Source organism: Ambystoma mexicanum, chromosome 1q (assembly GCF_040938575.1).
Source record: "Ambystoma mexicanum isolate Mex_15411 chromosome 1q, UKY_AmexF1_1, whole genome shotgun sequence".
Classification (NCBI taxonomy): Eukaryota; Metazoa; Chordata; class Amphibia; order Caudata; family Ambystomatidae; genus Ambystoma; species Ambystoma mexicanum.
The window spans coordinates 1209032968-1209059914 of record NC_090922.1 but is presented as its reverse complement, the minus strand read 5'-3'; the positions used below and the strand labels follow the sequence as shown (position 1 = coordinate 1209059914).

At 45.3% G+C, this 26947-nt stretch overlaps 1 protein-coding gene across 2 annotated transcripts in view; it reads right to left on the bottom strand.

The window, feature by feature from the left end:
* Positions 1–26947, bottom strand: part of DNAI4 (dynein axonemal intermediate chain 4) — a 779679-nt gene that overhangs the window by 320694 nt on the left and 432038 nt on the right. For both annotated transcript variants that reach the window (XM_069641948.1, XM_069641947.1), the window contains 3 exons: positions 26622–26819; positions 25035–25177; positions 20613–20699 (listed from right to left, as the gene is read on the bottom strand). In XM_069641948.1, the coding sequence (XP_069498049.1) occupies positions 20613–20699; positions 25035–25177; positions 26622–26819 (428 nt within the window). The remainder of the gene's footprint in view (positions 1–20612; positions 20700–25034; positions 25178–26621; positions 26820–26947) is intronic.

Genomic DNA, 26947 nt, shown 5'->3' with positions numbered 1-26947 from the left:
AGATCAGCGGGGTACGCAGTCCTATTACTCATGCCGAACGAGAGCGCAGAAGGGCGGACAACGCTTGCTTCTACTGCGGTCTCCACGGACACTTTGTAAAGGAGTGTCCCCGCCGGCCAAGGAACAAAGCTCCGGGTTTTCCGAAGACTCGCCCTTGAGATCAGGGGTTGGGGCGAGTCCTATACAAAATACCTCTGATCCAGCTTTTGGTCCCGTCCGACCTGTGGTGGTACAAGCTACCTTAAACCCAGCCGCAGGGGTCTCCCATGCAGTACAAATAGTGATCTACTCTGGAGCAACAGGCTGCTTCATTGATATAGCTCTAGCCAGTTCGCTAAACTTACCTCTGATAAAAAAGAAACACCCCAAACCTGTTCATGCAGTAGACGGGACGTCCCTAGCCTCTGGACCAATCTTACAACAGACAGCCCCTATGGAATTAGTCATACAGGAAGTCCATAGAGAGACCATGTCATTTGATCTCATAGCCACGCCTCAGTTCGGTGTTATCCTGGGCATTCCTTGGCTAAAGAGGCACAACCCCCTGATAAACTGGGGCACGGGTCAGGTCTCCTTTGAATCAGAAACGTGCCAATATTACTGTCTGCTCGAGACACCTCAGGTTTCTAGTCCCGCAGACATTCTCGGGGTAGTCGCTTCTTTAACCATAGAAGAAGGATCCGACACCCAGGACACTCACATGATAGGGGCGGTCATGTACAACATACCTCCTGAGTATTCTGAATTTCGGGCTGTGTTTGACAAAGGCTCTGCGGAAGGTCTTCCTCCGCATCGATCCTACGATTGCCCCATTGATTTAGTCCCAGACGCCCCCATCCCAAAGGGGCGGATCTACTCCCTAACCCAGACAGAAGAACGAGTCCTGCAAGAATACATACAGCAGGCCCTGCGTCTGGGTCACATTCGCCCATCAACATCCCCAGCTGCAAGTCCTATCTTCTTTGTGCCAAAGAAGGAAGGGGATCTCCGTCCTTGCATTGATTACAGGCGTTTGAACGCCATCACGGTAAAAAACCGCTATCCTATACCTCTCATTACCCCATTGTTAGACAAACTCACTCATGCCACAATCTACACTAAACTGGATCTGCGGGGAGCATACAATCTCATACGCATGCGAGAGGGAGACGAATGGAAGACGGCCTTCTGCTCACGTCAAGGGTTGTTTGAGTATACAGTTATGCCGTTTGGCCTCTGTAATGCTCCTGCTACGTTTCAGCGCTTCATGGATGACATATTTTGCGATATCCTGAACGCTTACGTAGTAGTGTACTTGGATGACATATTGGTTTTCTCTTCCTCCCTTGACGAACACATCACGCATGTCAAGGAAGTGTTGTTGCGTCTTCAAACCAACACACTATTTGCTAAACCTGAGAAGTGCATTTTCCACACCAGTCAGGTTGAGTTCTTGGGGTTCCATATCTCTCCTGGGGGTCTCTCTATGAATCAGTCCAAAGTCCGGGCAATTAACGAATGGCCAATTCCAACCACGCTCAAGCAACTGCAATCGTTTTTGGGTTTCGCCAACTTTTACCGACGATTCATAGCTGGGTTCTCCTCTATTGTAGCACCACTCACTGCGCTCACTAGCCCGTCAGTCCCCTATGTCTGGTCCGTGAAACAACAAAACGCCTTTGACTCCCTGAAAACTATGTTCACCACTGCCCCGGTGTTACAACATCCTGACCCTGAACTCCCGTTTGTCCTCGAGGCAGACGCATCCTCTTATGCACTAGGAGCTGTACTGTCCCAACCATGTCCTACCACTGGTCGTTTGCATCCGGTTGCATTTCACTCTCGTAAGTTCACGGCAAGCGAATTGCATTACACAGTCACAGAAAAAGAACTATTGGCCATTAAGGACGCCCTACAGACCTGGAGACACCACCTCCTGGGCGCAAAACACCAGACGGTGGTGTTCTCCGATCATAAGAATCTCCAAGACCTTGCCTCCCTGAAATGTACAAACAGCCGACAAGTACGTTGGCATCTCTTCTTTGCCGCGTTCGACTTCGTGGTCAAACATAGACCTGGTGTCGGGCATGGGAAAGCAGACGCTCTGTCTCGTTCCCCTGGGGGGGAGGTTCTCCCATCCTTCCCTGAGACCTTGTTGAGTGAGACTCATGTAGTTTGTGTCTGCACAACATCACCTTCATTACAGTCCACCATACGACAGTGGGTCTCCCGCTATCCACAGTCACTAACAGAATGGGATCCGGTCATGCAGGATGGGCTGCCCTTTGTACACGGGAAGCTCTTCCCTCCCACAAGCGAGACCAGGAATCTGGCGTTGGAGTGGTCTCATGATGCTGCCATTAATGGTCACCCCGGGCAGCATCGTACTTTGGAATTACTCAAACGCAGGTGTTGGTGGCCGACTATGAAACGCGACGTACAAAATTACGTCAACACCTGCTCAGTCTGTGCCCAGGGCAAGTCACGCAGGGGCCGACCTTTGGGTCTTCTTCTTCCTCTCCCGGTTCCTCCACGTCCTTGGCATACGGTCTCAATGGACCAGATTACCGACCTGCCACGTACACAGGGTTTCGATACTATTTGGGTCGTTGTCGACTCCTATACCAAACTGGCCCGTTTCGTACCATGCAAGGGGGTACCCTCAGCCCCGGTCTTAGCCAAGCATTTCTTTAGGTCTGTCTTCTGTCTCTTTGGCCTGCCCCATGTTTTGGTGTCCGATCGAGGTACACAGTTCACCTCCCGATTCTGGCGGGCCCTCACCTCTCTGTTGGGTATTGATGCTCATTATTCCTCTACTTACCATCCTGAGAGCGACGGGCAAACCGAGAGGGTCAATCAGTCATTGGAGCAGTATCTACGCTGCCTGACGTTACAGTATCAGGACACTTGGCTTAACCTCTTGCATCTCGCCGAGTTTGCTTACAACAATACACTGCACTCTGCTACTGGGTTCTCTCCTTTCTTCGCCCTCTATGGCCAACATCCCCGTACTCTTCCCATTCCGGACTTCTCCTCTTCTGATACCCCCGCCGCTTCAGCCTGCGCTCGGGATTTGGTCTCGGTCCATGCCCAAACATTGGTCCACCTACGTGAGGCCCAATCCTCCATGAAAACCACTGCTGACAGGAAGAGGGCGGTTGCACCTGCATACAAGGTGGGGGACCGGGTTTGGCTCTCTACCCGCCATTTACACATCCCTGGCTGTCGCAAACTTCTCCCTCGGTTTGTGGGTCCATATGAGGTGGTCAAAGTCCTGAACCCGGTGGCTATGCGCCTGGTGTTGCCCCCCGCCTGGCGGATCCATCCGGTTTTTCACGTCTCCCTGCTAAAACCGTGCCCTGGTCCTACCCGGTTGGCTACCCCTCCTGCCCCGGTCTCTGTCTTGTCCCCCGATGTATTTGAGGTGCGGGCTATTCTGGGTTCCCGTATTCACAGGGGCGGATTACAGTATCTCGTGGACTGGAGGGGTACGGTCCTGAGGACCGCTCCTGGGTTGCTTCCCGGGATGTTCACGCTCCCCGCCTGGTGGCCCGGTTTCACCGGGAGCATCCTTCCAGCCCACGCGGTCGTGGGCCTTTGAGGGGGGGCTCTGTCACGCCCTCTCACGCAACCCATCTCTCACTTCCCCCCTCACACCTGTCTCCTTCATCAGGCGCTTCTCGCCGTCGTATTTCCCATTCACACCAGCGGGGGAAACACGGCAGGCGGAATACCATGTTGGGCGGACCTGCCTCTTTTCGCCCTTTTCCGCGTTGGCCGTTGCCATGGCGCCTCCAGCACAGCCGGCAACGCCAGGATACCAGGACGTACCGACAGCCTCAATCGCTGGCCACGTTGCGCTCCACGCGACGTGCGCGAGCAGTCACGTGATGCGTCACGTGATACCGCTCCCCTCTTCAAAAGAAGCCGGCAAACAAGACTCTTTGCTTCACAGCTACTTCTACGGAGGACTGCCAGGCGTTACCTTTGCTTCTTGTTTTCTCTCCTTGCTTCGACCTCGGAACGCTATTTGGAACTGCTCTTGGACTCTGGCGTGCTCTCGGATTTCCCGGACATCTGACATCTATTTGTACTCTGGACTTGCTTTTGGATTGCCCTTTCTGTTTTGCAACCCTCGGATTGCTTCACGCTTTGCCACGGATCCAGTCTTGCTCCACCAGGTGCTTTCAGGAGTGTTAACTACATCATTCCAGCCTGCTGTGGGTTCCCCTGCATAGGTTCCTTACCTACAATCCACCCCTGTTAGGTAAGCTGGTGTCACTGCATCTTGTTTACTCCTTCTGTCCTTTGCCAATTGCCTTTTTGAGTGTTTTCCTTGATTATAACCCTTTGCCTTACAGTACTCAGGGGTCCTTCCGGCGTTCCCGATACCAGGTTGACGACAACACTCCCACCTGTGGCCTCAAAGATTGCTTGGGCAGTAACTTACTTTCTGCTCGAGCGGTACTTGGGGACGGAGGCATTACATAACTGCACGACCATCAAGTCGGACCCATCAAGTTAGAACATACTTGCATGTAAACAGCACATGGGAGTATCTCGTGCAGATTATCTTTAGCGTTTAACATTGTGCTTTCACAAACATTCTGGTATTTCAAGTGTTGCTGTTGCTGCACCTCAGGCCTGAGTTAACAAGTTTGTTCAAGGTCTCATTGTGCCAATCCATTATAATATTATTACGAGATTCCGGGACAGCCAACGCGTGAGACAGGGTCGGCAGGATACTTGAACCATGGGATCGAACCCTTCTAAGAGTTATCTGATATTTTATCACGCTAACTATTCATTGTTTCGCCTAAAGCCTTGCGGTAAAAGCCTTGATTTGACAAAGGCTCAGCAAAGCCGAAACACGTGTAATCATGGAGAGGGCGTGTGCTTTAAGAAAGATTACCACAGTAAAGCATTTATACTAAATGGCGCAGAGTCATGGACTTTATCACTGATTTTTTCAAGTACTTAGCGATGGTTTTGCCTTTGTACCGCCACACAGCAGGGACCTGTGACTACTACTCTACACATGTGATTTGTGCAAGAAAACCGATTTTTAGTTTACTGATCAGGAATTGTTAGGAGTCGCCTGACAGAGCAACTTTGCAACAAAGGCTTTCTTTCTTCTTTCAGGATAATATTAAGATCGTTTTTATAGGGTGGACAGACACATAAATGGAAGAATTGTTGTAAGCATATGACCTTAAAAATTCAACACTATGCACCCCAGCATAAACACATTTAAAACGGGGGATTTCCCAAGCACAATCTGCCACAGAATCACCCTACTCAGAATAACAGGATTAAAGACTTTCCACCGCTACATCCCCAAGGTGACATCTATTGCCAACAATAGTAAGAAATGTTATCAAAGACGGTCCGGTTTGCCCTCCTCACCCTCAAAGATATGAACTACAGTTTAACCAGAAACCGTCTATGCCACAACACCAGTTTTCCATCACTGTGATGAACAGATCTCTCACCAATTCCCTACCTAATGTCTCCTCCCAGGTGGCCAGTGAAAGGCAGATGGTTTCTGAACCTGAGTTTGTGTGAATAGTGACTTTAAAACCCATTATAATGCCTTGGTGAATGGAATTCCAGCAAAACCTTAATCGATTCAGGTAGCAAACTAACAGCCATAAAACCCAATTTAATTTCCTTGAACAATCTGAATAAAGGTCAATCTATTAAAGTCACATGTGTGCACTGGGACAAAGAAATGTATTATCGGACGACGGTCACCACTGTGATCCAGGGAAATACTACCAGAATTACAGTTGCTGTTATCCCAGGGTTACCCAAAGACATCATTATTAGAACCGATTTCCTCAATTTGTAAGTGTTACATCAGAATGTGAACAACTGTGTATATCCCTGCTATTGTCCGAAAAATTCTTGGACTCAAGAAGAGTTATTCGTAGCGGATCCAGTCTGGAACTGGGAAGCATGCGAATCCACTATGAATGTGGGGGGAGGCTAAAAGTGAAGAAGAGGTAAAGGAACATGGACTGGGAGGTCAGGTCTTTAGGGGAAAGGTATGTGATGAATCCTACGGATCCCTCACTCACTTCCTACCTCTCCTCCCAGGTGGCCATGGAAAGGCAGACACTTTCTGATCCTGCCCTTGCGGGTGGTGTTCTGCGTGAGGATCACCTAGGAGGAGAAAAGGCCCAGGAGAATGAGAGGAATCTGTGAGATGAGGCACAGTATTTGGTCTCCTTTGGTGAGGCTAACTCCTTAACGCCAAAGTATGTTATAGCTTGTTGCAATAACCATTTAGCTGTTACACAAGGTGTGCCTGTAAATAGGAATGAGATCAATTATAAACTCGCAGGCCTTGGGAGGAATAAAACTCCTTATGAAGATCTTAAAACTTGAAAAGCTATAGACCTCTCTGACGCCAAAAGGTATAGTGAACAAAAGCCTAAAAAAAATAACAACTTAAAGAATTTCCTGTCCCTTGTCAATTAAGCGTGGTGACTGATTCTTATTAAATGCCTTTAAAGAATATTGGGAGGAACAAAAGTGTTTAAAAATGAAAATCAAGCCTAAAAAACGAACTATGTCATTAGGGGCTTCAAGTCCCATAATTCTGTATGTACTGGGACGAGGAAGAGGGATGAAGAGGTGCAAGGTTGCAGGAGTAGTCTCATTAATCCCAAGGACACACACCTGAAGGGGACAGAGAGTCTTAAAAAGCCTAGTCAGGTGCGGGCCAAGGAAGAGCAGAATGAACAGAGAGTGCAGGAGAGAAGCAGTAGCAGTCAGAAGTAGCACCGTGACACGTGCAGGCTGCCCATACTGAAGCTGGAGGAGAGAGAGGACGTTGGGACCTGTGTGTGGAAGATTGCAGTTACCGGTCCTGACAGGGTCTGTGCCTCCCGGAGTTGGAAGGGCAGAGGTTGCGCAGTGGGAAGCATGCAGGAATCAAGCTTGCCGTGCGAGACCTGTGCTGCAGAGGTTACGCAGAGGAAAGCGAAGGCATGGGAAGCTTTCCTTCCTGAGAGGTCATCTCAGGCGGCTGGCATGCACCCAAGGGCATTGGTGAGATTTCTGGTGGCTGGCGTGCATCAGCAGGAGAGGCTCCAAATACCGGTGGTGCAGGCAAAGGAAGACTGAAGGAAGCAGCCTGCCGAGAAGCGAGAAGCCACCAAAGCAGACGTCCTGCGAGCGGCGAAGGGAATGGAGGCGTGAGTCCTCTCTGGTGAGTTCACGTGTTTGTAGTGACCCCAGAGCACTCGATTCCGCTTCGCACAGCCCAGGCAGACATTCAGCATGTGAGCAGTACTCACGTGGAAGTGACAGAAGCTCAGAGCGCAATTTTGAATACCGAACTATTGAGCAACAGCAGAAGCGGCACTCGCGTAAAAGGGAAAGTGATTCCTAAGGCAATTTTGAACATCTAACTAGTGAAAAGTAAGTTTGTAACCAATTAAAATGACTGTAACGTTAAAGGTGTGAGTCTGTGAAAAAAACAGCAAACCAAGGGGGCGATATTAAAAGCTAAGACCTACAAGCATTTCCCAAGGCAAGAGTGACTATTGATTAAAGATAAGACATGCAAGCATTGCCCAAGCCAAAAACATAGCCAAACGCAATTTAGTCCAGATTGCCAACAGCAGAACGGGGCTAATGAAAGGTCTACTGGCTGGGGGACCTATTGGCCATATTGTGTTCAACAATTGATGAAAGCTGGTAGAAACACACATTGCCAAAGCCAAGGGAGAAGCAGAAATAAACCCTATCCTTGGCAGTCATTGGTCACTGGTGTGTTGGGGTGGCAAAAGGCTGTCCCTCATTGGAAGGTATATCCAGAGCAATAGGAGCATCATTTGTAAAAGAATAACAAAGAGCATCAATATGAACCTTGTTTCCTCTGAAGAGTTGTTGCAGTTGCTGAAGCTTGACTCAGTACAAGGTCACCCTGTAGCCTGGCTTTAAATAGATCTCTTCAAGGTCTAGTCTCCTAGATGCAATATATTGACTACATCTCCATCTAAGGAAGACACAAAAACAATCAAAAACACTCTATATGGAGCTTCCATGTTTAACTACAAGGTGCAGGATCTTGTGCACCCTGTAGAGTGTACCTATCTCTACATATTCATAATGTTTATAACTAAATGGCAACTCCCTTTCACATGTGAAAACAATTAACACTATTGTTACTACATTGGTATTTGTACGATCCTCAAATCATGAGATAATTTGCATTGGCATGAAGCAATGCTTTTGTTTGTTATCTGCATTGGCATGAAGTAATGCTTTTGCCTATGTGTTTTACACTGTTGGGATTACACTGATATTTGTACCTGTCTCCAATCATGAGATACTGTGTATAGTGCTCTGTGAACCCTAGTTGTGTTTTTGCTTACGCTGTTCACAGTGTGTGTATATATTTCTTTTTACTTATGAATTTGTTTCTTAAAAAAGTGTGCCTGCAATCAGGAAAAAAACGGACTTTGCCTAAACTATACTGAGTGCCTAACTGCATTTTTTGAAAACAGCAATGCATTACATGACAGTAAATAATATGCTGCCTTGTTGCTATATATAGAAGATTTGCATTTAAACAATTTGCAAAGAAATAGTATGCTTACAGGCAGGACCCCCCGTCCACCTTCTTTTGTATACAGCAGTTGCTGAACCTGCCATTTGCTGAATACTATGAAGTGTGATGAACCTCTTATCAGTTGATCTAAACCACAAAAGCACTGTTGATGTGAAATGTTGTTCGGGTAGGGGGGTATACCCGGATCACAAACCTTTGGGGGAGTAGACCTGGGATGGGTGTAAACCAGGTAGCAGTTGAAGAAGTGCTACAGAGTGGTTCTGGCAGAGACAATGTATGTTGTTTGAGGTGCTAAAATAAAGATGAGTAAAAGCTATTGCAAAGGAATTGTATTTCATTGGAATGTATCTTTTTGTTGTGGCAAAAATCATCCTGACCAAGACAATCATTGCTGCTATTTGTGAACTGAGAACTTGTTCAAGTAGGAAGAGAAGCCTTGTACTTTTTGTGTTGGAACTTTCCATTGACCAGTTGAAGCGGCTAAGGTGGTGTTGGAACTTTTGTTTAAACCCAGGATTTCCTTGTGTTTTTTTCTTGAACTGTGGCACAGAATCACATTTAAACCCGGGGAAGGGGAATTCACCCAGGTTGTGAAGAGAGACTGTGGTTACATTGTGAATTCAAATGTGTATATCTTTTTGAGCTGCCATGCATTTTCTTATTTATTTGTTATTTGTATAAGTGTGAGGGACAGATATCCTTTATTAAACCCAGCAAACCAAGGGGGTGATATTAAAAGCTAGGACCTACAAGCATTGCTCACGCCAAGAGCGACTGTTGATAAAAGATAAGACCTACAAGCATTGCACAATCCAAAAATGTACAAAAGCGCACTTTAGTCCAGATTGCCAACAGCAGAAGGGGGCTAATGATAGGTCTACAGGCTGGGAGACTTATTGCCCATATTTTGGCCAACAATTGAATTGGTGAAAGCTGGTAGAAACACACATTTCCAAAGCCAAGGGAGAAGCAGACATAAACCCTATCCTTGGCAGTCATTGGTCACTGGTGTGTTGGGGTGGTAAAAAGATTGTCCTTCTGCGGAGAGGATATGTGGGATGTTTTTACCCATGCATCCAAGCCCTGCTACAATGCGATTGCCAAAAGCAACCCAGAGCTGTTGGGAATTCATTTTCTTAATGTCAAGAATTTGCTAAAATCATGGGCACAGGACCACTCAAAGATTCAACCTTCTTGTGGGGGGTTCCACATCACCACTCTACTGTAAGAATGCCCATCAAAATAATAGCAAAATTCTCCAATTAAATTCAAGACAACTCCCAAAAATGGGTGCAGTACCGGCTTTGGACACAAGCCGGCACTAGCGGTCTAAACTCTGACAGGAGTGAAGCCTGGCTTAAAGAGAGTGAATTCTGCCTGGCAACAACCCCCGACAGGAGTTGAAACTTGATCAAACTGCATTCCCAGGCCTGGCTGCCTCCTGCTTCCCCACCAAAAGGAGATGACACCTCTCTGATTAGATTAGGGGAGGGGCACCTGCTGAGGGCAGAGACACAGAACAATGAACTGTCCTGGGCTCAGGCAAATGTTATATTGTGGGGGTCGTAAAATAGCTTCCTCTTGGGAGAAGTGGGAGGAGAAGTGCCTCTGGGAGCCACCTGAGCTGGAGGCGGGGACAGACAGAAGCTTCCCCCATGTGCTTTGGAACCTAAACCACACCCATCTGGGCCAGAGCATAATTAAAAAAAAGATGGATAATTCATAGTACGGACTTGTCAGAATTATATAAGTAATATCATTATTCTGGTGATTTTTCTGTGCACGTTTTAAGAGGTGTTAGGACCCTGTGGTGTATTCTGGGGGGTTGCTAGCGGAAAATAGGGTCTTACTCCAAATGTCTGCATGTTAAAAATCTGACACTTCATCAATTAATGTCCATACTCCTTGCGCACATTTGTGTAATTTTTGGTAAATGTCCGATATTGGTAAACCGACCAAAAAGCGCAAAATGTCATTTCTGAATCCCCGCTCGCAGGAACATGGGGCTTGAACAGAGACCTGTCTTAATTCATCTGTAATATGTACATATAATGTCAACCACTTGTGCATCTGGGAAATATGTATTTGAATCAAATATAGATTTGTGGGCAAATTGACATGGGGTGGATCCTCTGACCATAAACCGACCTCATCACTCTAACTCACAACTCAGTTCCCCCAATCAAGGGAAAGAGGATAACTGGGCCAATGATAAGTTGAGAGGGTTGGGCATGCAGAATGAGCCGACCCACCCACTTCCAAAACACATAAAAAGAGACTGCTGGGACAGGTAGAGACATTCATTTTCCATTTCTGTGGAGCATTTTGACGGCCGACATCCCATCCAGACAGAGACCAGAACCAGGGACCCATAGACTACAGAACTTTGAACCTAGAAGGCCCACTGCAAGCAAAAGTATTCCCAGCAGGCCTTCACCATCCAGCAAACCTAACCAAACTATTCAACAGCCGGGCGAGCTGTTTGAATTCTTTGCCAAGAACTTTTTCCGGAACTGCAGACCAGACCCAGGCCGCTGTGAGCAGAACCAGAGATCCGGATCGCTGTGGGCAGAACCGGTGCCTGATTGACCCGCCGAGCAGAGAGAACCGCCGCTGGACGTGTTGACCTGATCCGTGACGAGGCCTATTTCAAATTTATATTGTGAGTACCTAGCAGAACTGTGCAGAACCAATCTCTTAGTTAAAATAATCAAATTCAAACTATTTTAGCCTATTAGAACTGCCTCCTAGAATCGTGTCATTCTGTCATCTTTAAGACTGAGAACTGTCATCTGTCATTCTGAGCTTTAAAATTTTAAATCCAAAAACTACCTTTATTAAATCGGCCGTATCTCCGGAACCGTTTGTGCTAGGAGCGAGTTTTACTGTCATCTTAAAGCTAAGATTCTAGGCTTTCCAACGAGCATAGAACCGACTTCCTACTCCTTATAGTGCCTCCGTAATCGCGCTCAACGCATGCGACTAAATTTGCTGCGATTTGACATTTTTCTCAATTTCAGCCACGTGTAAAAATATTTGTCCTTGCTTTTCTTGCTGAAATTCGTGTGCAACCTGACAATCATTCATAGAGAATTGCTAAAGTGATCCTGAACTGATTCAAAGTATCTATCAACTACCCTGAACCCCCTATAGGGAATTAAAAGCCTTTTTAGCGTATTTTTCACTTAATTGCAACCACATCAAAGTATCTTGCCTGTGTTTTAAAATCATACCTGTTTTTCTCTAAGCTTGCTAGGGGGGAACTGCATTTCGTAGTGCATTTTTGTTGGGATTCTTGAAGACTGTGTGCTCTCCTTCCATTTCTTACATTGCATGGTGGGGGGGGGGGTGAATTGCCAGAGAAAAAGTGATTATCTTATCTTTTGCTAAAATCATATCAAGTTATTTCTGTACTGCATTTTATTCCTCGTTGCTTTTCCCTTGAAACCATAAAAGTATTTTTGCTACCTTATCCATCCTATACTAACTCCTCATTGATTGTAAAGAAGTGTGCTAGTGCCATATTACCCATTGTTGATCAACATTATATCCATAAGTGTGATATCAATTATTAATTTATTATAAAAGTGTGATATATATCTTGTTAATTTTTCAAATAAACCTTTTAATTTGCAAAACAAACCTACTGCTTGGCTCAGTGGGGTCAGGGGGATTCTAAGAGGGGGTGTTATACAAGGGTTGTCATCCAGAGTACTGAACTGGACATAAAAATACATCAATAAGGGTTTTCCTCAGCATCCCAGACTAGGCATTGACTTAGCTGTAGTGTTGATTGAATATCGCTTACAGATATCCAGAGGGATAGGAGCGTCATTTGTAAAAGAATAACAAAGAGCACCAATGTGAATCTTGTTTCCTCTGAAGAGTTGTTGCAATTGCTTAAGCTGACATTTGTTGAATACTGCTAAGTGTTATGAACCTCTTGTCAGGTGATCTAAACCAGAAAAGCACGGTTGATGTGAAACATTGTTCGGGGAGTGGGGGGGCTATACCCGGATCACACCACCTTTGGAGAAGTAGGCCTGGCATGGGTGTGAACCAGGTAGCAGGTGAAGAAGTGCTATGGAGTGGTTCTGGTAGAGACAATGTATGTTGTTGGAGGTATTAAAGAAAAGCTGAGTAAAAGCTGTTGCAAAGGAATTGTATTTCCTAGTCCATGGTCTCCTAAGGCTGTCCCTGCATTTTCTGACACTGAAAAGCTCTTACTTTTGGCCAAGCCCTTGGATTCCCAAATCATGAGAAGCAATTTACTCTCTATTGTGATGAACGTGACTCTTTCAGCTTATGTGCGTAGTATATTTTAGTGCCTCGCTTGACACAGTGGGATCAGGTTAACTTCCCTGTTTATGTACAGTGACCGATTCTGCTATATTGGTTGAAAAAGCCAAAACACTTGTTTTAGGCCACTCACTTATCTGCCTCTCCCCTTCATATTACCACAGATGGGAGACCATCTGTCGTTCCGCTGCTGTCCTCAATGTCATACCCTGCATTGACTTGAAAGATGTACCCTTCCGAGACCCTAACCCGATTCACTTTGTGGATGGCTCTTACTTACATTTATTTATTTATTTGAATTTGTAGAGCGCACATCTGCCCGGGGGCATCGCGGCGCTAAGAAGTCTTACTTGTTACAGGCATACATGGTGAATATACAGATATACAGATTAGCATAGACGCGTTTTTTCATACATTTGCTGTTATTTCCATAATTACAGTGGTGAGAATACAGGTGAGGCGGGGTTAGTAGAACAGCGTGGTTTTGAGTAGTCTACGGAAGGCATGGTATGATTTTTCGCTTCTTAAGGCGGTGGGGAGTGCGTTCCAATTTTTGGGTGCTAGGTGTTGGAAGCTGGACCCTCCGGCTTTGCTTCTTTTGAAAGTGGGTACATAGGTCTGGTTGGTCAGGTGTGACCTGATAGGTCTAGTGGAGATATGGAGGGTGATCCTTTCAGAAAGATAGGGTGGGGCATTGGCAGAGAGGCATCTGTGTGTGATGGCCATGGATTTAAATAGTATGCGTTCTTTTATAGGTAGCCAGTGTGCTTCTTTTCTGGCTTGGGAGATGTGCTCCCTTTTTGGAATGCTTAGGGCTGCTCTTAGAGCATTGTTTTGTGTGACTTGCATTTTTTTAATGTTTTGTGCAGATGTGCCCAGGAAGAGGGCGTTGCAGTAGTCCAATTTGGTACCTACTGTGGCTCTGGCTACATTCAGGCAGTTTTTAGGGGATAGGAAGGGTTTAACGGCGTTGATTATCTTAGTGGTTAGTGCAGCAGAGGAGGCTACGGCATTGACTTGCCGTGTCATGGAGAGAGTGGAGTCGAGGTATACTCCTAGCGTTTTTACCGCAGTGGAGACTGTGATGGTGCAGTTATCGACGTTAAAGGATTTGTATAGAGGCAGGAGTTTATTTAGTGTTTCTTTGGTGCCAACTAGTAGGATCTCTGTTTTGTCCCCGTTAAGGCAGAGTCCGTTGGCTGCCATCGAGGTTTGAATGGCTGTGTATATTTTAGTTAGTGCTGCGGCGTCTTGTTCATATAAGCCAGTAAGGGGGAGCAGGACTTGTGTGTCGTCAGCATAGTTGGTGTAAGCTATGTGGTGATGGTCGAGGTCATTGAACAGAGGGAGGGTGAAAATGTTGTATAGGGTGGGTGCAGTGCAGGATCCTTGTGGGACGCCACAGTGGATGGTGGTTGGGGTAGCGTTTGCAGATTCAGAAAAGACTTTCATAAGTCGAACCTCGAGGAAGGATTTGACCCAGGAGACGGCTTCCGGCGAGAAGTGAGCTTCATTTTTAAGTTGTGTGCCTAGAATGTCATGATTGACCAGGTTGAAGGCAGCAGATAGGTCTAATAGTAGGAGGAGAGCCGGTGTGCCTTTGTCCATGATGTCATTAAGTTGAATTTTAAGGTCTAGAAGGGCCGATTCGGTCCCATGCCCCGGGCGGAAGCCCGATTGCCTTTTGCCTAAGATGCGATTTTCTTCGAGGTAGTGCTGTATTTGTGAGAAGGCGACTTTGTCGAGGATCTTGAGCAGGAAGAGAACTGTTGTAATGGGTCTATAGTTGTTGGCGTTTTCTGGATCTAGAGTGGGTTTCTTGAGAAGGGGGCGCACCCAAGCTTCTTTTAGGCTGTTTGGGACTGAGTTAGAGTTGAAGGATGCATTAATGAAGGATTTGAGGAATGGTGCTAGTGTCTCAACACAGTCTTTGACTAGTTTGGCGGGGCAGGCGTCGCCCTTGCAGTTGGAGGGTTTGATTCTGTTAACGATATCGATTACCTCTTTTTCTGAGACTTCTCTAAATTTAAAGGGTGTGATGTGACTTATCTTTTTGTTCTCAATCACTGTTTCCTTAGGGGATGCAGCTAAGATTTGCTGAGTGAGATTTTTGTGATGGTTTAAGATTTTGGCTTGGAGGAGTTCGATTTTTTTTTTAGAAGGGCGGTTTGTATGGTGTTACACCAGGCTTGGTCCTTGACAATCTCTTGTGACTTAGTGGCTGGTGTGGAGAGTTCCTTGAAGATGGCGAAGAGCTCTTTGGATTCTGAGGTGGCGTTGGAGATTCTTTCATTATATGATGCAGATTTGGCTGCTATGATGCTTTTTTTGTATTGGGTGGCCAGTGATTTGTAGGACGATAGTGAAGAGGCATTGGGTGCTTTTTGCCATACGTTGAGGGCTTTGCATTTTTTAGTTCGTAGTTCTTTTAGTTCTGCTGAGAACCACGTATTGGAGTGTTTGGAGTTTTTGGATTTTTTCTTTTGTAAGGGGGCGATGATGTCAATGGCAGTGCTAATGGTGGTTTTGTAGATATCTGCCAGTGCAGCTGGGTCAAATGAGGCAGGGAGGTTGTTCGTGAGAGGAGCTAGATAGGGTGTGATGCTTTCTTTGGTGAGGTTCTTGGCGCTCCTGGCCATGGCTGGGGGTGCAGGTGAGAGTTTTTTTACCGAGTTGATAGGTAGGGGGATGAAGAAGTGAATGAGAAAGTGGTCGGACCATGGCGTGGGCGTGGTGGAGCTGATGTTGATGCCGCAGTTGTGGTCAACTACCCAGTCAAGAATGCGCCCTTTACTGTGGGTAGGTTGGAGAACTGTTTGTACAAAGCCCATTTCTTGGAGAGCTTGTGCTAGCTTAGTGGATGGTTTATCTTACATGATGCCACAGGAGTGTTTTGGCAGGTTATTCTTTGTGTACTCTCTATTCAACCAATTTCTTACTGCATGTTCACTCTGCCTAGATAGCCTAACTGGTTACCCTAACACATGCATGTATTTTGTCCAAAGGCAAAGTAACTATATATGCTCACTGAAGGTGCACCTTTGGAGTCGTGCACGACTTTGGTGCCATTTGGAAGTAAAAGCACATCCTCGCCAAAGAGCGTACCCCTATTTATAATGGCCCTTTGTTGACCTTTTATTGAATGCATTGTTACTACTGTCTGCCGTTTCTGTCGTTAAGTGCACCGTGCAGTTTTGATGATGCCGGATGAGTGGCCTTCATTTGGACCCTTGTGATTCCCTTTGGTTCTCTTTCTCACATGTCAAGATGCTACCTGCTGCTGATGGACGACTTGTCACACCAGAATCAATCTTGACCTACCTCAGGAGAGTAAAGCACCATGTTGCTTTCACCTCAAAAGGAGGTTTGGTGTGGCTAGAAATAACTTCTTGTTTTGCTCCCAACTTTTCCTTAATTGCACAGTAGTATTGTTCAACTTGTATTACATGCCTGAAATGTAATATTGGTCATTGTATCAAAACTGAAAAGGGTGCCCGATAGAAACCCTGGGGCCCTTGACAATGTGCAACTCGACTTTTGCCAAATGCCGAAGTGTGTGAAGATTGAGTGCATACATAAATAACACATTATCTTGGGAAATTACGAATTGTTCTGCACTACACACTGGTTATGGCAAATCGGACTAGTTATATGTATGAGCTCCATACACTTGTAATCTCATTTTTAATAGTATGCAACATTATATGTCTCTAGATATATAATTTATAAATATAGAATATGTCTCATTGCATATAATTTAGAATGAGATGATGAATGTATGGCGCCCTTATATATGAGTGCCTGGAGATCATACAAATGGCTGCATAGCGCGGTATAAATCCTAATAACATAACATAACTAGGGTAATAAAACAAAACCAATCTGTATTGGATATCGGTTCCTATTCTACCTAAGAGCAGGCTTTCAGATAACTGTCGTACCAGCCCTTTTTACGCATTAAAATTGTGCAAATATGCCACCTTTTATCTTTCTATGCCTACCATCTACGCATCAGTTGAGAGCAGAGGTCACTGCAGAGGGCAGGTGACTTAAACTAGAATCCATGCTTTGATTCTTATCTGCATGGATGAAACTGCTGGCCATGAAGGAGCGGTTCAGACATTTGTTCTCTTAGCCTATTAGAGCACACAGCGAGATGGGAAATGGTTTCTTTCTGCTCAATTGTTGCTGTGTTTTGTGTCTGGAGAGGGGCATTTTTCATGCATATCTATTTTCCTACCATTTTAAGATTGTTGCAGTAATAAGATGGAAATTGTAGTTACAATTGGGAAACACCCTTTTAAACAACAAATTATGCTTTTTTAGTGAATGCATGCTTGTATCGCACAAAGATATAAAGTGGACAATGCAAAACTGCAATACTGTCAGGAGGAGGTTGTGTACCTGGCACAAATAATTTCCATTGAAGTGCGCAAGATAGGACAGGAGAGGGTAGATACAATTAACCTGACTACACATCCACACAAGGTGAAGGAAATGCAGACATTCCTGCGTTATGCAACTACTGCAGGGCATAGGTGTTTGCCTATTCAACAATTACGAGACCCTTCGTACAGGAAGCACAGAAGGTGAAGAGGGAACTAAAATGGACACCAGAAATGAATGAAAGCCTTGCAGAGCTAAAAGAGGCATTGGTCCATGCACCAGTGTTGGCCACATATAACTACAAAGAGTTTTACTTGTTCTCACACTCTGATGGCTCAGTGAGAAGGTGGTTCTCATGCAAAAGAAGCCACAGAGACGCAAGCATTTGCGTACTACAGTGGTATTCTAGACCCAGTGATGCAGAGATAGTTCCCCCGTGAACATGCTCTCACAGCTGCAGCATTTGCAATAGAGAAGGTAGCGACAACCATCATGGGGTGCCCCGTAGTACTGTATGTGGAGCATTTGTTATTTTGGAAAAAATCCAAAAGCACATTGACGACACAAGGGGCATTGGGGTATGAGGAAATACGCAAACCCAGCCATTGAGGTTGTTAGGTGTCATGTGGTAAATCCAGCAACATTCATAGCAGAACCTGCAGAAGAAGGGGACTACATACAGGACTACATACATGACAGTGCAGCACATATGGACAGGATGGAAGGGAACATACAGTCCAAAGAAGAAGAAATAGAAGGGGCAGACATGGTCTTCATTGACAGGTCATCAAGTATAGAAGGGAAGGAGACATACAAGAGTTTTAACAGGGTGCTACAATAATGTAGACTATGTAATAGTATTCCAGCAGAGGTTACCATTGCATAAGTCAGCACAGGCATTAGAGTTAGTGGCAATGATCAGCGCATTAAATATGATGGATGGGCATGTAGATAACCTATTTTCCAATTCAGCTTACGTAACATCCACAATACATTCAAGATTGGCAGTGTGGGAGAGAAGGGGGTTTAGGAGTAGTGACGGATCCCTGGTAACACATGTTGAGTTGCTCGGGCAATTGATTGAAGCACTAAAACTGCCAGAGGAGGTGGCCATAATAAAATGTGCCACCCATACAGGTGAGCAGGACCAACTATCTGGAAGGAATGAAATGGCCGACAGAGCATCCTAAGAAGCAGCCTACTTACCCGAGGGAAGTATGAGACTGTGCCCAGGTGCAGAAGGAAGAATGAAAATAATGGCAGCAGAAAGAAAAAAAGGGTCAAGAGGAAGAAAACGGAGAAAGTTACCGATACCGATTGTAAAGATTATAGAGCTGCAAGGTGAGGCCCAGCAGGAGGAAAAAGGCTTATGGGTACAAAGAGGTTGTTCCCTTTCGCCCACAAAGTTAATATGGAGGCAAAACAGCACAGGGAAACCTTTGATGGCCAAAAGGTTATTAAGTGTAGCGTAAGAACAGCTGCACTTTCCTGCCCATGTGTCTAAAGAAAACATAGCTGCAGAAATAAACAAAGGGTTATATGTTCTGAAATTCGAATGAGTGAGTGGTAGACTTTATGGGAAATTGTGTGGTGTGTCAGCAGTTTTTGTCTGGTCATACATTTAAAACTATAAAGGGGACATTGCTGCGACCAGAAGGACCCTTCGGGCACTTGCATATTGACTATGTGGACATGCAATATAGATGTGCCTCTTACAGGTACATGCTCGTTGTCATCTGTCCATTTTCACGTTGGCATGAGGTTGGGACCTATTCTAAAAACAATGCAAAGTCAGCAGCCAAGTTCCTAGTAAGGATGCCGTTTTCAAGATGGGGGGATATGCGATGAAATTTTTCCTTTTATGGAGTTTGTTTTTCAAACGTTTTCTTCTTATGGAGGTTGTTTTTCAAAGGTTTGTAATAAACTAAATGAAAATAAATAAATAGATAAATAAGGTCAGACATCGGCCAATATTTTGCCAATCACCTTTTTAAGGAAATAACACACCTTCTAGGAATAAAACACAGGCTATGCAAAGTGTACCGGCGGCTAGTGAACGGTATTGTTGAGAGATTAAACGGCTTTCTTAAAGAATGCTTAGCAAAGCTAACCATATCTTTGTGCCAAAACTGGCTTTATTGCCTCCCATTGGTGCTTTTTGCTCTTCGCAACTCACCCAGTGCAGATCACCAGTTGAATCCACATGAAATTGTAATTTGAAGGAGGATGCATGCGCCTGTCCCTCCTGCACGTTCAATTTTGGACGCTAATAACACAGCGCAGGTCCTTGGAAAAGAAATGCAGATGTACTTAACTGAACTGACAACTGCCCTCAAATACATTTCCTGCCAGGTTCAACGTTCAATGTTGAAAAAGAGACAAGTGCACACAGAAAGGAATTTCCACAAGCACTGCTCATCTATCCGGGGGATAACATTTTTGTCTGTAACGTCTTAGGGAAGTGGCAAGAACCGAGGTCTACTGGCCCCTACGAAAATGTATAGGGGATGTCCACTGCAGTTAAAGTAAAAGAAAGGGTGGTTTGGACACATATCACAGACATCTGCAAGGTCAACAGCAGCACAACAGAAGGAGAAGAGTGAAGCGCCACTTGATGGGGAGTATAATCCAGTTATCATTGACTTCCTTTTCAACCATTAGACTTTATAGAAAGCCCACAGATGAAGAAGAAAATGGGCAAGCGAGTAATGGGGAAATGGGAAGAAACATAAGCTTTAAATGAGAATATTAGGGGTAGGACTGTTTTGTCTCTTCTTTGTCTTTTGGCTTCTTTTCTCTTCCTGGTTTTCACAGCATAGAGGGAATGAAGGTGCATCAGGTGCAAGAGAGACATGCACCAAAAGAAGCATATTCAGTGTTGAAGAAATCCACGATCATGAACCTGCAGTTAACACACTAAACCGGATGGTGGTGGGAAATAAGCCGAAAAAAGTAAATGGTGACTGAACAAAACATTAAATACATTTTCAGTCAATTAGCGTATTTACAGATATGCACACACATGACGGCATTGGAGACCATGACAGGGTGATAAGTGGTTGTTAATTCCAGTCACAGCTTGAATTTCCTAAATTTCAAAGGGTCACTAGTTCCAGTCATGCTGTGCAGTTCCAGTCATGGTGTGCTAGGTGCAAATGCCTGAAGCAGCAACGGGTGCATGGGGACTGTTAGGTGTAGGAGAGGCATTTGCCTGGCGGGTTAAGCAATGACAACAGCAAATAGACAAGATGCAGTTCCTAACGAAAGATCGATGCACAGGCTGAGAAAAATAACACAGAATGAACCAAGACTATAATGTTAACATATAGCCAGAGAACAAGCACAGAAACCAATCCGATGTTACCGTTGGATTCTTCAGTGACCAGCAGCACGCTAGCCCTCCCTTCTGTTCCTTAAAGCCAAACTGTCCATAGCCTACAGCCAACAGATCCTGGAAGAAAAAGGGACACTTAATGAAATCCGTTATAAAATATGTTAAAAGCCTCTTAGGAGTATCGTTATTATACACATCGAGACTGATGAGAACTTCCGAGAAGAAATCGGAGTAAAAATGTAAGCATTATGGGTTTCAGGCATATTTACAGTCTAAAAGGTGATAGCCAATCGCTGGAGCACAGCAAATTCCCAGGTTTCAATAGCTATATTATGAGTGTGCATGTAATACAAGTCTTGTGCTCCAGGACACTGCCTTTGTCTTACAGGGGTTTGCCACTTTATACTTCGCTTTATCAACCCAAGACAGACACTTCCCAAGGCTGCCAGACAACTACACACCTGGTTTCACCCTTATTAGGGATCTCCAGTGCAGTATAGTCTTGATACCCTTGTGGTTGGAGCATTGGGACATGTTGATAAAACACCAACACAATTATGGTTTCTGTCATTTAAAGGGTGGAAAAGAAGCTGGAAAAGGGTGGCAGGTGCAGGCATGTAATACTTGCTCAGAACACAAGCATATGCTATGAGTAGGGTGACCAGATTTAAAAAGTAAAAAGCCGGCTAGAGCAACTAGCATAAAAGTTGGACTAACTCTTGAATATGGCTATCAAGGCACTAACTTCAGTAGCGTTTGGAGGAGAAGGGGGTTTAAGTGTTACTGTTCCAATAAACACATTTTATAATTATTTAATCACAAACTAACACTATCTTAAGTTGTAAAATGAAGCTTTTCATCTGTGCGAGATTGTGCATTCCTTCCTGCCAGCTATGAAGACCTACTACCTAAAACCCGGACCACTGCAGTTTCCAATGGAAACATAATCTCGAGAAAGGGGGACAGAGCACAACATTCCGGGACACTCCCAGCAAAACTGGGACATCTGGTCACCCTAACTATAAGGTAAACCCCACAAATGATAATACCCCCCAGGTTCCTCTACTACTTCACCAATGTGGCATACCACATTCCCCCACCCTTCTTCAGGAAGCTGGAATCCCTGATTAGGGACTTTCTCTGGGGACGAGCCAGACACAGACTCACACTAAGTGTCCTTACACTTACCTGCACCGAGGGTGGCATCCAGCTTCCCGATTTCCAGAGATACTACTTGGCGGCTCAATTGACACATCTAGCAAAATGGCTTTCAGACGAACCTACAGCTGAGTTGAATCTTCTCTCCCAATTAACCTCATCGTTGCACCCCAAAGAGTTAATATGGAACACACGAGTTGGGCCATCCAACCCACCCATGATACTAGATGTGGGGAGACAAGTATGGAACAGGGTTAGATCCATAGTCGGACTACAACACTCAAATGCACCCGATATCCCCATGCTGGCGGACGTTTGCAAAACCCCCAGTGACCTATCAACACTGAGGTGCTGGGAGAGGTACGGCCTCTACACATGGGGAGACATGTTCTCCGAGAACTCTTCAGGGACTTTGAATCACTGCGAGAAAGGGACGGACTTCCACCAGGCCAATTCCTTTGGTACAAAAAAGTGAAGCATGTACCAAGGAGAATTGGGACAAATGGCCTGAAGAACCAGAGACACACCCCCTTCTGCGCGAAATATACGACCTCGGCGACGGCTGGAAGCCAACATCACGGCTATACACCCAAATAAACAACAGGCCCAACCCAAGGAGTGCACGGCTGAAAGAGAAATGGAAGACCGACTTGGGGACTGAAATTACAGAGGGCGAATGGTTGAGAGCCCTGGCATACCCGAAGGAGGTATCTAGGAATGCCACGTTCAGACTGATCCAACTGAACGTACTTTACAGAACTTATATGACCCCACACAGGATATCCACACATTGAATCACTGCGAGAAAGGGACGGACTTCCACCAGGCCAATTCCTTTGGTACCAAAAAGTGAAGCATGTAGCCAAGGAGAATTGGGACAAATGGCCTGAAGAACCAGAGACACCCCCCCTTCTGCGGGAAATATACAACCTCGGCGACGGCTGGAAGCCAACATCACGGCTATACACCCAAATAAACAACAGGCCCAACCCAAGGAGTGCACGGCTGAAAGAGAAATGGGAGACCGACTTGGGGACTGAAATTACAGAGGGCGAATGGTTGAGAGCCCTGGCATACCCAAAGGAGGTATCTAGGAATGCCAGGTTCAGACTGATCCAACTGAACGTACTTTACAGAACTTATATGACCCCACACAGGATATCCACATTTAATAACACAGCCGACCCAAGATGCCCTTGGTGCTCCTCCAACCTGGCGGACATGATCCACATGTTCTGGGCTTGTCCCAAATCTCAGAAACTCTGGCAGGCCGCTGACAAACCTGCAGGAATGCTGGGCTGGAGACATATGGTTGGACACCCAAGGAGTGCCTACTGGGCACTTACCCGAGGCTGAGTAAAATCAGGCACCTGGCAAAGCTTATGGACATGGCTTGTGTGTTAACTAAGAGGACGATTGCCATGGCCTGGAAATCGCCAGCAGGCCCCAGATATGAGCCCTGGATTAAGGAGATGGAGAGGTGGACCACGGCCGAAACTAGAGCTTGGGAGGAGGGGAAGAGCCGGGGAGGCGACAGAGCGAGCAACACACTAGAGGCCTGGAGGGCCCTCCTGAGAGACATGATTTTTTCGACGAACTATAAACCTCCTTGAATCTAAACCCCCTTGGACGCCAAAAGGGAACAGAGCGCAGAGACCAATCCATTATTCCTATATGCGTCACTATGTCACTGCCCTGAGTGGGTCAACGCAGAGAACTGGCTTCGGACCTGAGCCCCTAACCTAGAAACATGGAACACGAGGTGCTAGTAAATGGTGGGACAGTTAATGTTGTTATTTTGTTTGTTAATTCGTTATTGTTTTACTGCAGTTTAATTGGCACACATTATATACATAAGATGATGCAATCCAAAGCAGTTGCTAAACAGCTTTTCTGTATACTTATAAATGCCAATAAAAACATTTAAAAAAAAAAAGAAAAAAGTAAGGTAAACCCCACGACCCAAGCCAAGCAACCAGAGTGGTGGCTCACACTCCTAGGGTGCTCTTTTTAATCCTTCGTTTAGTCACTAAAGGAAAGGGAAACTTCTTAGAATGCACCTGCCTCTCTCTAACCCTCAGAAGCACAGAGATAAACAAAAATACATGCATACATTCAACATTTATATATCACTGGATTGCAGGCGGTGAGTTCACAATGACCCTATACACATGGAAAACTTTACACTATCCTACTTTCAGTTGTATAAAGCAGTCATACTGCAAGCAAAAAAAGCATATTTCCCCTATATAAAAATGCCCATCGAAAAACGTCTGCCCGGAAGCCTTCTTTCTGGCCAAATGATGCCCTTATGCAACCACATAGGACGCTACTGTTTCCCCTTAACTTCTACACTGTAGTCATACTGAAGCGACAATGGCGGGCTTGATGAGCTGTTTGCAGTGGTCGAAATGAACGAAAAGAAGCAGTGGAACTATGGTCCCTGCTGGCCTGTCCCCGCTCCCTACAAACGCCATTGCCATGCCACCTCTGCTGCGAGCAATCCAAGCGCCCAAACAAACACACCTGCTGTTTAAGGGAATATGCAGTGAAGGCCACTTAAGTGCAAATTTCAACTTCCTCCTACACTTTTATTTGAACGCCAAACCATTCCGGAATGGTTTCTTTTTCAAATAAAGTATAGAAACAGTAAAACCTTTTTTTGAAAATAGAAGGAGTACCGCTCCGCCCACTTCGACCACTGGCTGTTCAACACATTAACAGCCAAGTTGCTCTGATATGATTGGTTATTTATAACGCGCTTAATACCCAGAGGTTTCTAAGCGCGGACCAGGGATCGAACCTGTTTTGCTCTGTGTGGGCGTCCAAGTCTAGCACGTTGCCCCTGAGCTATCCTCCCGAGACACTAGGATTAAGATTCACAGCATTACAACACGCTGAGTCCTCCTTTACTGCCATTTGCACCCAGTGCCTTTCAAAAACATTTGACAACCCTATTATTATAAATGTCACATGAACCTTCAGTGACAGCCAAGCTTTACCTGGAGACAGCCTGGTCTGCTAGCTGCACTATAGAAATGCAGCCATTCACTCTTACTGTCAAGCATAAATTGGAATTATATAGCCCAACATAAGTCTGTAAAGGTCCTGCAATCCTAGGCTCTCCAGATGTCTTGGTTAACAACTCCCATCATCCTTAGCCAGCAACATCCACAGAGAGGTGTCATGGAGTTCGTAGTGCAAAACATCTGGAGAGTCAAAGGCTGCAGAGCCCTGCCAGACATTTGAAGATGGATTTTCAAAGCCCTAGACAATACTTATGCAGCAACTTACTGGGTTCTTTTTGTTCCAAGCTGTGCTGCTCACATTCCGGCCTTTAGTCAACTCGCACCCAAAGGACCACAATCGATTGAGGCTCAGCGTCAATCCTTCCGTGCATGCGTCTTTCAATTCAATTCCATAACTAAAATCAGGGTCTAAAGGACAGAGGTAAAACATGCACACAATTCAGATGGTGTTTACAGAAATAGGGATTCTATGTTTATTCTAAACAAAGCACTATGGGAATCATTTTATTTGGCTAAAACCCACAGATCAGTCACACATCTTTCTCGCAGGCAAATGCCCTCATACACATGTGCATACGATATTCGGTGTTGGCCCACATTATGCATTTGCTCCTCATCCTATGCCTCACAGAGGAAGCAACTGAAATCTATCATTTTCAGCTGAATACATACTAAGGTGCACAGTGGTTGAGTCAACTTTCAACAGCACCTACTTTCATACAGACCCAAGATTATGAAAATACATGATAACATGGGCCAGGTGCTGAAAAACCACCCCCTGCGCTCCTACTCATCCCAGCTCCTCATTTACTCATTTGTAACCCCTTGGGTGTGTCCCTTAGGAACGGCGTGCCAGGGAAGGGGGAAGTAAGAGCATGGAAGAAAAGATATAGGCTGGAGGTCAGGAGGCAAGGGGCCAAAAGTGAGCATGTTTAAGATGGGGACAAGGCTATCTGGTTTGAAGGGCTTTGAAATTATCTCAAGGACTTGGTGACCAAATCCATAATACAAAATATAGGCATATGGTCTTTCAAAATCTTAATTTTGCAGGGATTGAGGTGGGATCCACTCTGAGTGTGAGCAATCATGGTGGCTATCATATTAGAAGAAAGAAGCGTGAAATGGTCGCTGAGGAGACAAAGGCATGGACTGGCTATAGGAAAGAGGATCAAAAGGGGACCACTGTTGGTCAGGATGGATCTGTAAGTGGAACCCCTACATTTTGTTACCAAATAAATGTGCAATAGTACCCTTGAGTATCTGATCGACCAATCAGGTTGCTTGGAGCATGTGCTGACGCCATGAATAGTAGCCCTTGCTTAGGGCAGGCTTCTGCCTGCTCGGCGACTCTTTCCCCACCCAGGCTAGACCCACAAAACTCATGCGTTCGGGATGCCTAGTTCCAAATTGCCTACTTTGATTTACCAAATCGCACTCATTACTATCAAATGGTGAACACAAAAATTCCTAATATATGATCAGCCAAATGTGAAATATTCCTTTTTTAAGAAAAAAACCGCAATCAATAGATTAATGCGTGCACTGTTGGATGACACCACGGTAGTTCTCTGAAACACAATTTATTTTTAAAAAAAATGGCTACTGGAAAAACACTACTTGTGCAGCACAACATAAACAAACAACACCTGTCTCGACACCTCACGGAAAATAAACGCAAAAATTAGTTGCAGCTCAGACCCATCACACTCGGACAAGATTTTCCTCCCGTCTGGAACGAAAGATGCAATAGCATGTCATGGAAAATTAGAAGATCTTTACATATATGACATCATAGCAGGGCAACAGACATGAAAGAATCGCGGTTTCTATATGACATGAATTGGAAGCTTACCGGTCAGAACAGGCAACTGACGATATACTGCAAGCTTAGGCTGAAAATTGTTTTCCATAAGAATTCTTTCCATGAAAAATAAATCATCCAGAAACTTTTCAGAATGTAATATTTCTTCTGCTCCAGTGGGCATCTCGTCAGGAATTCGTGCCAGGATAATGTGTTCGACATCCATTATTGAACTGGACCCACTGCTGTCTGTAAAGGACAAACAAATATAACCAGATGTCTCATAGAAATGGCCAAGTAATGCAGAGCAATAGAACAGTTCAAATAAACCTGCAGCTAGGGCCGCACCAGGCGTTATGGGCACTGAAGAGTTAAAG